At 39.6% G+C, this 11,629-nt stretch overlaps 1 protein-coding gene across 3 annotated transcripts in view; it reads right to left on the bottom strand.

Moving 5' to 3' along the window:
• Positions 1–4,039: 4,039 nt before the first annotated feature.
• The window catches only part of PPP3CC (protein phosphatase 3 catalytic subunit gamma), a 108,304-nt gene continuing 100,714 nt past the window's right edge, over positions 4,040–11,629 (bottom strand). Inside the window, exons 13-14 of one of the 3 annotated variants that reach the window (XM_030816952.1) lie at positions 7,736–7,765; positions 4,040–6,619 (exon numbers count right to left, since the gene is read on the bottom strand). In XM_030816952.1, the coding sequence (XP_030672812.1) occupies positions 6,435–6,619; positions 7,736–7,765 (215 nt within the window). In that variant the 3' untranslated portion in view covers positions 4,040–6,434. The remainder of the gene's footprint in view (positions 6,620–7,735; positions 7,766–11,629) is intronic. The other 2 variants (XM_030816954.1, XM_030816953.1) reach the window with 2 other exon arrangements.

Below are 11,629 nucleotides of genomic sequence, written 5' to 3'. Positions count from 1 at the left end.
TAATATGAATTTGCATTGAAGTCCTTCATTTCCAGGCTATTAAAAATCCTTCCACAATTCCAGAAATATGCGCAAATCTTACCAAATTTTACTGAAGGTTTAGCTAAGGTGTAGGGACATTGCTACATCAGGATGCCACTGGGATAACAAAGAACCCAGTGCTACTCAGCTTATTGGAAATTAGAAACCTGGGCCCGTTTTCTGGCCTGTAAACTGCACTGTGGCCCTTAATGTGATTGTATTTAGTGTAAAAGTCACCTCACTTGGACCTGGCAGTGCTGGATTTAGCTTTTCTACCTCTACTGCCATAACCTGTAGAGTCCCCTCACTGACACACTTTCCTCTCCAGGGCCCCGGCTCTTTCCCTATCCCCAATTCCCCACTTGCCCAGGGGAGCTTGTTTTTCCTTGTGAATCCACAGCACCTCATGATATTTCTACTTTTCAGAGGCATGAAAAGGCTAGTCTGACACTTCCTGTTCTTGGTAGGCCAACTCCACATTCAAATCCTCTTTGGCTGCCTTGACTTCTCCAAGATGGAATTCATCGTTTCTATTATTAGGATCACATGCACAGTCATTAAATTACAAGAATACAAAATTATTTTTATCCTTGGTAAAGAATGTATGTTTTCTGGGATATCTTTCTTCCTTTTCTTCAAGTAGTGGCCTCTACTGGAGAAGCCGCAGAGGGGGCTGGGACTTGAGTAAGAAGGAGGCCAGGGTTGGGGAGTGGATTCTGAGTTGGGAGAAACAGAAACACATTGCGGCCACCATAGCTGCTTTAAAACGAAAGGGCTGGAGAGACGAAAGAAAGAGGTCCTTTTTATTGTGATGGGATTCCCTCCCTTGGGAGGGGAGTTCCTTGGTATCATCAGAGACCAGACCAGACATCCAAAGCCAGGCTTTCTCCTGGGCTCTGGAATTATTAAATGAGTAAAAGCCAAATATAAGTACCTCCACCAGGAAATACAGGAAATAAAGACACAGGGAGCCAATAAAGTTATCATTTAGGGGTGTTTTCTTTTTTTAAATCTTAAGATGACCTCTAATTTACAGTACAAAAGTCCTAAAAAATTAATTTCTTGTTCACAAAAAAGACATTAGATGATTTCGGCCAATAAGTAACATTTCCCTCACTTTCTTTAACATAACTGAAAGCAAGACAAAGTAGGCAATCTCTAAGCACAAGCAAATAATCCATCATTCAGAAGAACCTTGAAAAAATATCACACCACCAACTGGTCTGACGTCTTGACCACCTCGCCATTTAGGAAGGAATACTGGGACTCCTTCTTGGAAAATGCCTGCTGACAGACCTATCGGGAAAAACAGCTATTGGGGTCACCATGCACTGAGAAAAGAAAAGTTAGGGATTTACAATGTCATCCTCAAAAAGTTCTGTGACAAAAGCACATCTTTATTGCCCCAAATCGAGATCTATGATAGGCCTGCTCCTCATTACATGCATTTCATGTTAAGAGTATTTGGAGACATCTAGGTCAAGGGAGTGAAGGAATGTGGGCAAGAACTTACTGGAAGGCAGTGTGCTTGGCCCTACTTTAGAGCTGCTCAGAGGGACAGTCCGCCTCCATGTCCTCACTTCTTGATCTTAAGCCACCTAGACTTGTCATGAGGGCATAGAAGAGGAGATGATGCATAACCCTGTCTCAGACAAAGGTGTTATTTAGCAGGTCTTGCCAAGGTGGCAGAGGCATGAGGCCAAGGCCTCCCGGGAGGGAATATACTCTCCAGTATCATCTTTGCCTTTGTGACTGCATAGATGAAGGCAGCTAACACTGACCCCATTCATTCTCGCTGGCTAGATATAGGCAGATCAGGTCCCAAGCCCCAATGTAATATAGGCTCCCTCTTTCACACTCTGTCAATGGCACAAAGCCCTATTGTTAATACAGTTCTCTGCTCACACTCAAGATAAGAGTAAACAACACTGTCCTTCGACTACACAACTTTCTTCCTCTACACACATCTGCTCTTTCTGACAGCTTTCCTCCAGGCGTCTCATCACAGCAATACCGAAAGGGACTGTGGCAAGCCAGTTTTGGGACCCGTCCTCCAGGTAACCCGACCCTCCTCAATCCACTGCTGGGCCTTCCTAGGCTGTCCTTTACTCACCTTCTAGCAGATCTCAGAAAAGATGTGGACCCGGTGCCAGACAAGGTGGAAGCCATGGTTATAACCACAAACAATTTAGGAAATTGGAGCCTATACCCACAGATGGGCCCTGGGTTCACCCTCCCTCTGCCATCTTTTCTGCCTGGGCAAGGAAAGCTGGGTAATGCTTTAGGAGAAACTTGGGTTCCACTGTTACTATAACAACTAGAATAAATATTGGGGATTCTAGAATGATACCTCAACAAATCTTTATGGTTTAGGAAATAATTTTCAATGCAGAGATCAGAGAGAAAAACCCGATAATTAATAAAAAGAAAAATTATGAATCAACCAATCTAGGGCAAGCTCTTCCTAAACCAATTTAACTGATTGGTCACCCAGATTGGTCAGGATGAAAATTCTTTTTTTTGAGACGGAGTCTTGCTCTGTCTTCCAGGATGGAGTGTAATGGCACAATCTCAGCTCACTGCAACCTCCAACTCCCTTGTTCAAGCGATTCTCCTGCCTCAGCCTCCCCAGTAGCTGGGATTACACACATGCGCCACCACACCCAGCTAATTTTTGTATTTTTAGTAGAGATGGGGTTTCACCATGTTGGCCAGGATGGTCTCGATCTCCTGACGTCATGATCTGCCAGCTTCAGCCTCCCAAAGTGCTGGGATTATAGGCGTGAGCCACCGTGCCCAGCTTGGATGAACATTCTTAAGAGGTTAAACTTTATAGATATGGTACAGTCGAAAATTTTGGAGATCAGCTACCATATTTACATAAAATAGGGCAGGGTAGAGGGAACAGATTTTAGCCTTACTCATTCTGAGGCTGGAGAGACTCTTGAGTAATGACCATGAACAGCAAAGCCCAGCTGTGTCTCATGCAGGCATGGCTTATAATATTTTTCCTATAGAGATCAGCTGTGCCTCAAACCGTGTGTTTTTAAAGCACTCGGAGAGAAGAAGATCTAAGGGACAATGCCAAAAAGGCTAAAAAGGCCCCGAAGTTATCCAATTTTTAAAAATCTTACCCTTGCTCCTTAATGACATTCAATAATAGTCTATTGACAAAACAAATAAGGGTTTCTCTCTTCCTATTTTGAACAATGTCAGTCAGGAAGTCATCCCTAAGTTATCAGGATGGCAAAGAAAGCTAATCTTAAGAAGGCAAATCTTTGCTATTGAGAGAAACTTGCTTCATTGAATTGTTCATGGAAGAACCAAAAAAGGCAATGAAAGATGTGAAAAATACTGATGTTCCTGGAGAGGCTGAGTCTTTTACTCCTAGGCAAGGAGCAGTATCAAGCTCATCAGAGTATGATAAGCAATTCCTACCTTGCCAGTCAATATCCAGTCAAAAAACACCAGCAAATCAGCAATGTCTCTACTTGTAACCAAAGTGTCACCTTGAGAGTTTAAGGAAAACGGAGGCTATTTTTATCATTCTATTAAAGACACACACACACACACACACACAACACATACACACACACACACCTTTGGCTTGTTGTTTTGCTTTTGCTCTAAACATTCAGAACACAGAAATAAAAAAGGGATATATGTTTTGAACTTATATGAGTTTTCAAATTTTTAAAAGAAATAATCATCTGATCGATTTAAATGTCCTGTGATATGTATGTCACCAAAAGTGAGAAAGCTGGTCCATGTGAAGCATCATTTTCAAAATGGCATTTCAGAAAAGTTTACAAAGGAGTCCTGACATGCCTGGGGAATTGTTTTGTTTTTGTTTTCCTAAATGGGAGAAGTTGCAGAAAAAGAAGGTCCCAGTGGGCCTTCCACAAGGAAGGTCCTGTGAAGGAGAACACAATAAAACTGTTTCCAGTATCTTTAGCACACACAGGGGGAAACATTCAATAAAACAGAAGAGACTTTGAAAACACCAAAACTGCAGAACTTTGACAGCAATTAAAATGTCTGTTTAATCATGGCCCTAGACAGGAAAAGCAGTCTTTGAGCAAACCCAGGGCAGGGATCCAGCCACCTTGGAAGCTGCTGTTTACATTAAAACAGCTACAGAACAGAAGGGATAACTTTATCTTTAGAATTCAACCGAATTTTCAAACCTAACCTCTTCTAAGAGTTAGTGCTGCTCTAAAACTTACTCAGGTTTTCTTGAACCAGGACCACTTACCTCTCTACTCTAGCTGATTCCTCGACAGCTCAGAGGGAACCAGTGAAATACTGTATATAATTTTGTGATGCTTCTGTCAAGGAAGCTTGCTTTATCATTCTGCTTTTTGAGACAATAGTGAAGCCATTCCTAAATAATCATCCCTAACAAAATATTATTTTTTGCTTATAAGGATTTACAGTAACTATTTCTACTACTGCCTGCTTATGGAGGCCCCGTAAGAGTGGTTTCTACCTGTGGATTGTATATGTGTAACAGCCTTAATGAAAAGGAGAAAGGGATAAGGTACTAGCAGCTCTGCAGTCTGTCACGTGGAATGACTTTCATCAGTGAAATTTCCAAAGACAGGATCTTTTCTAATCCTGGGATTGGAAGAGAAAGGAGCATAAGGATATCTAGGTGCTTAATACCTGATTTAAGTTCAATGACAATCAGGAAAAGACAGTTACTAGAGACTTTTTCCTCTTTCTTTCACAGGTTTTACTCACAACCCATTCAGAGATCCTTTATCTCCTTCCTATCTTTTTATTAACAGAGCAATCTATGCAGGCAGATTCCAGTCCCTAAGAGTGCCTTGATTTCTGCCATAAACAAATCAGGAACTGTTAGAAAAAAAGGTATAGGAAAACAGAGATAGATGGGCTGAGTCTTCATTCTTCTAAAGAGAAGTATGGTTTTTTGGGAAAAAACAAAACAAAACAAAACACCACCAAAATTATGTTGTTCTTTGTTTTTCTGGTTTCCTGGAAACTCCCAATACGAAATATTACTGTCTGAAATACTTGCTTTAGTGCTAGACTGCCGCATCACAAATGACACTAAGGAATGCCATAAATGTGCACGTTCCATGCTCTGATGTAATGTTCCCAGGCATGTACATTCACTGCAGAGCTGACCAATGACTATTATGACACGGCTCCTGCGATGAGGCTGGTCAAAATGGGAGCCCCAAAATTTCCTTCACTAGTTGGTTGTGACTTGAAAATCAAACTAAGGGAAGATAATTCACATACTACATCTGAACACTTGTTTTTTGCATTCCAAAATATGCTAATGGAGGCTGAAATACCATTCAACCTAAAGAGTAACTGATACAGAAGACAGGAAATCCTCAATTATCCAATGTTCTTTAGCAAGACCTTCAATTCGCAAGGGGACCATTGAACTCTTGTCAGTTTCTACTACCCCAGCTGGTTTCAGTAATACTGACAGAGAACAACAGAAGGATGATGGGAAGGCAGATGCGAGAGCTGATGCCAACAGCCTAGAAGGGCATATATACATCTTGCTGTAGAAGGTGCTGCTGAGGGCATTTATCAAATATTTAGAAAGTGACTTCCTTTACAGAAGTCACCTGGGGTTCAAAAATGAAAGTAAAATAATCTGGCAATTGTGAAAGCTTTCTGAAAATCTTTCTCCTCCAAAGTCCTAAGGAAATTTAAACCAATCATGCCCATGGTCAGATGAACAGATTTTAAGTAACTCTAAGAACATCCCTTATTATTTTTTATTTTATTTACTAGAACATATTTAAAGGAACTGAGAGTCCAGAGAAAGTAGGTTATTATGGAAAACATTTCCCTTCGCCCTTAAAATCACTGGATTTGGGTTATTCACTTTGAAGTTCTACCATGATCCAGTTTCCCATCAGAAGAGAAGCACTTTTAGCCACTGAAATCTAAGAGGACTTTCTTCAATGACACCCAGCAGAAAGGAAAAAAATGAAAAGGAAAAAAATCTTCTTGCATTTGAAAAGTTATTAGTCTTACATGAAAGACATTACCTTCCAAAAAACAATAATGAAGACTGACTAGTTCAAGTTAGAAACCCAGGTTTGCGGTTTCCAAGGCCCTTTTATTAGGGGAAGTTCCCCTTTATAGCACAAGACTTCACAAATGTGTTGCCAACAATCAGATTCATTTCTTAAAATTACGGAGAAAAAAGGGAAAAACAAAACAGATGCACTTTTTATATATATTGAACATAAATTAAAAGAATTTATAAAACTGTCACCTTTTTACAGAGTAAATGCAGATTGAATTATAAATGCACCTCCAGGTTGAAGTTGTTTGAGTTGCTTTTCATTTTCCAATAATAAATAAATAAAATTTGTTCTTGAGTTTTAGATCCACCTGAGCCACGGCATGACTCTAAGTCATTACTGGGCTTTCTTCCCTTGGTTGCTCCTGTGTGCAGCATGTGAGTGTGCTGAGGTTACGGATTTCGTTGGCCCATCAGCGTGTATGCTATCCTTTCGGGGTGGCATTCGCTCATTAATTCGGTCCAGACCTCGCGCTTCTTCAAAACTCCGGATCTTGTGCTGAAGCGAGAACCCTCTGATGGCTACAGAAAAACAGGAAGCAGGTGGAGAAAGCTCAATTAGGCAGCAAAGCAACAGGCTTAAAAAAAGTTTCTTAGCACACAGCAATCTCCTAGAGAAACACACAGAAAGGTGGCTATGGTGCACATGTCTAGTGAAAGTCATGGGCAATGTTTGACTGAATCAGTCTTGTCTGCAGCTACTGCTTCCTTAAAGCCCAAAGGGCAGCTGAAATTGTGAAAGTAATTTTCATAAAAGCTCTATATGCATAATCATGGTAGACATATATCTAACAAAAAGCTAACAAGTACTTACTGGGCCCCAATACCTTTAAGAAAGAGTGTCTTATGCACCAGAAACATACTCAATGCTAGAACAATGGCAACACTAGAATAATTGAACAAGTTAAACCCAGGGTAGTTGCTTTTAGCACAAAGACCACATAGACCACAAAAAAAAGTAACAAAAGAGCTAATCTTTTCGTTTAGGACAGCTTTTTATCTTGCACAACCAGGACCTGTACATAAGTTAAAAACTTAAAAATAGCTTCTAGATATTTTCCTTCTGATTCAACTTTTGTAACACCAAGGAAAGGCATTCCCATTTTGAACCATCTTACCTAATAAAATAATTACAAGTATAATACAAGTTTATCAATTCCAATGGTTTTCATAGAAACAAAGTTAATTTAACTTGCCTACCTTAGGGCAACCTCAGAAATGAATTGAACTAAATTCCAGTCTACTTCTGCCTCTGCTCTTGAAATCTTTTAGAATCGCTGAAAAGGCTGACCTATTTGGCTCTCTTTAGAATCAAATGGATGTCTCTTGTACATGGAAGGGATACAGAAGTAAACCACTTGACCTCTCATGACCAGTTGCTTAAGCTTCTGCCATTGCATTAAGGCTGATAGAGCCCAGAAAAAAAACTGTAGCTGTGGTGAAGGTTATTTAAAATTAATGCAAAGATAGGACACAAAGGAAACACCTGCTTCGTTAACATGCCTAGAAACAACTATTCCTTTTCTCACTGTTATAGTTCTGGTGATGCAATAATAAAATATTTGAAATGTTGATAAAGCTTCGAAAAACCAGTACACAGACACATGGATCACATCTATCAGAGTAATATGGCCATACCTTCCCGGGCCTCTACCGCTTCTACTGTGGCTGTAAGAGGGCAGGAGCAGTAGCATGCAAAAATGAAGACAGAAAAAGAGTGAGTAAACCAACAGCACTGATGGCAGCACAGCCATCCCAGGGGCCCATTTTTTAGCCTATCCCCATCCATAATGAAAGTCAACTAGTTAGAGAAGCAAGAAGATTATTGCGAGAGACTCAATTGGGGTGGGAGGAATATGGGGTGGGGAGAGTTTCCAATATTTTTAACATTTCGGGTGCCAGGGAACATTGCTCTTTTCATTTTAAGTAGCCAACTGCTACTTTATATCTTGATATCCACGTATCAAAACAACATGTAGAATCAAATAGTTTGACATTACAATAATCCTTAGTTTGTAAAATATCTCAGGTGATATTAAATGAGCTACTGCTGGGTCCTATTCAAAAAGCTTATTTACAACTACATCTTATTGCTCTCAAGTGACTTATTTGGAGTCCAACTGTCCTATTAATTACTTCATTAAAAAAAAAAGAGTGGCCTTTGAACAGTAGACTGGCATTTGGAAGGAGAGAAAAATAGGTTCCATGTGAAGGGTTATTTCTTGTCCAGGAGTGGAGTACAAAGCTAACAAAAGCATAGAACTACTGAATTCCTAATGTAAATGTGTGTACCCATCTGGGCTTAAAAATATAGCAGAGGCTGATGTTTCCAATCCATATGGCTTCCATACAGTGTTCAAGAGAGTAGACCAATAACTAAGAAAGCCCTCTTCTTTCTTAGCAATGGAAAAGGAAGCGACTTAAAAATTAGTACCAACAGGTAAACTTCCTTGCATCTCCTTTCTCAGACAGTAAAAACGCTAATATATGAAAAGGTACAGGGTGCCACAAGAAAGATCCTATTAGGAGAACCCTGTCAGTTACTCCAGTACCAATTTGCCAAAAGAAGGCAGTGAATAGTTTGAGCAGTAATAGTTTGCTGCTATTCCCAAGGCTTTATATATCAATATGAGAAGAGAAACTGAAAGAACTACAACATTAACTACCTAATGCAATGTGAAAAATGGATAATTGGAATCTACTTATGAAGTGCTTTCATTTGTCAACCATAGGCAGGCATGTATTAAATCACTGTCACACCCTCTCTAATCTCCTTAAGTAGAACAAATAACCTTGACAAGAAAGCTACAGTGCCTTCTAACAGCACATCACTGATGTAACTGTTAGGAAGTGGGAGAACAAAGCATTGCTGAAACTGTATACTGAGTGTTGGTCTAATTAGAGCTTAAAAGCTACATGGTAAAATGTGTATGATATTACCTTGTTTGGGGGCCCTCCCTGAATTGCTATTCGCATTGGGTATAAAGATAGCAGCCTGCAGTAAGGGCCATTATAAGAAACAGTCATATCAAACTACCTGAACTTTTGTTTTCCTTTTTAACATCTTAACTGAAATAGAATTCATATACCACAAAATTCACTTGTTTAAAGTATACAAGTCAATGGTTTTAATATAGTAGAGTTGTGCAACCATCACCACAATCTGTGCTTAGAATATTTTCATCACCCCAATGAGAAATCCCCCACTTATTAGCAGTCACTTCCCATTTCCTTCCCTCACCTCTTCCCCTTAATCCTAGCTGAACACGAATCTACTTTCTCTATAGATTGGTCTGTTCTGGACATTTCAAATGAGTGGCATCATATAATATGTGGTCTGTAGTGACTGACTTCTTTCACTTAGCATAATGTTTTCAAGGTTCAGTCATGTTGACATGTATACCTGCATTTCATTCCTTTTTATGGCTGAATAGTATTCCATTGTGTTTACCACCTTTTGTTTATCCAGTTTATGGACAATTGCTTTTTTCCACTTTTTGGCTATTATGTTGAATGCCATTTATGAACATTTGTGTACAAGGTTTTGCAAGGACATATTTTCATTTCTTTGTGGGGTATGTAGCTATGACTGGAATTGCTGAGTAATAAGTCAACTCTATGTTTAATCATTTGAAGAACTCTCAGAATGTTTTCCAAAGCAGCTGTACCATTTCACATTCCCACCAGCAGTGTTAAGAAGGTCCCAATTTCTCCACATTCTCATCAACACTTCTTATTAACTGCTGTCTTTTCACAGCCATCCTACTGACTGTGAAGTGGTATCCCATTGTGGTTTTGATTAGCATTTTCTGAATGTCTAATGATGTCAAACATCATTTCATGTGCCATTTGTATGTCTTCATGGGAAAAATGTCAATTCAATTCTTTACCCATTTTTAACTGCGTTGTCTTATTATTCAGTTGTAAGAGTATATTTTTTAGATACCAATCTCTTAGGAGATATATGATTTGAAAACATTTTCAACCATTCTGTGGGTTGTCTTGTCGTTTTCTTGATAGTACCATTTGCAGTACAAGAGTTTTTAATTTTGATGTAGTCCAATTTATAACTGATCTGTTTTAATCTGATGGTCTTTGTGAATCTTGTCCTGTCCTTGGCTTTCCCCACTATTTTGGCTACTGGGATGCTTAGAGTCAAATTTGTGGCTATTGGCTTTATTTTTGTTTACCTTTGTGCTTCAATTTCCAAGCATATTTATTTTACTCCACTGTGTTTCATGTATACTGTAACTCATGCCAATCCCTCTTAGATCAAGGTGAGACATACATGAATGTATGTTACATGGCCATATGGGATACTGTTGGTTGAAAGCTCTCCAAGTTAAGTTATATGAACAATAAAAGGTCTTTTTTAGTTAATGCTCCAGTTTGCCGATGAGCTGGTGGAACTGAGACTCCAATGCAAAAATAACAAAATAAACTCACTTCCCGTGAATCAGTAAGAAACTCTAAAAAGTTGGCTCCAACTTTACCTTTGTTCTCACACATTACTGAAGATTTCTATCAATTTTGGAAGTATCAATAAATGGTCCTATCTTGATTGAAACACTCATATTCAACTCATACATTAGGGTTGAGCTCAAAAGGTGACCAAGAATTAGAAACAAATTTCCAAATAACATAGCTATATAATTCTGTTGCTCAGCCCTGATTTGCAGATTTGCTTTCTCAAGGTTTAGACAAAGTTGGTTTCAATTAAAACAATTTTGTGGATCAAGAAATTTTCATAATGTTCACATAAGGATGCTATAGGACATTCCTTTTTTTCTCTTAACTCATGTTACTGCCTATTACTCTATCTTTGTTGTCAGAGTTGCTCTCGGAATATCTCAGATGACTAATTACCAAGCAAAGCAATGGTGGGAACATACTCTGCTCACAAAAAACTGCACATTTATTTGAGAAAAATATTCAATCGGAAATAGTTTACTGATACTTTCTGTGAAACTAAAGGAACTAGGAAAATAAACTATACTTCCAAAGAGAAAATGTTCAGACTTCCTTTTAAATAGCTGAACTCTAATATCTCAGTATTCTATTCGAAAGAGAAGGAGGAATACAATCTTATAAAAAGAAAAAAAGGGCTGGGCACGGTGGCTCATGCCTGTAATCCTAGCACTTTGGGAGGCTGAGGCGGGCGGACTGCCTGACCTCAGGAGTTCGAGACCAGCCTGGGCAACATGGTGAAACCCCGTCTCTACTAAAATACAAAAAATTGGCCAGGCGCAGTGGCTCATGCCTGTAATCCCAGCACTTTCGGAGGCCGAGGCGGGCAGATCACGAGGTCAGGAGATCGAGACCATCCTGGCTAACACTGTGAAACCCTGTCTCTACTAAAAAAAATACAAAAAATTAGCCGGGCATGGTGGTGGGCGCCTGTAGTCCCAGCTACTCGGGAGGCTGAGGCAGGAGAATGGTGTGAACCTGGGAGGTAGAGATTGCAGTGAGCCGAGATTGGCCACTGCACTCCAGCCTGGGTGACAGAGCAAGACTCTGTCTCAAAATAAATAA

The sequence above is a fragment of the Nomascus leucogenys genome, chromosome 8, assembly GCF_006542625.1.
Source record: "Nomascus leucogenys isolate Asia chromosome 8, Asia_NLE_v1, whole genome shotgun sequence".
Classification (NCBI taxonomy): Eukaryota; Metazoa; Chordata; class Mammalia; order Primates; family Hylobatidae; genus Nomascus; species Nomascus leucogenys.
Note: the sequence above shows the minus strand (reverse complement) of the source record. Positions and strands in the feature narration are given on the sequence as shown.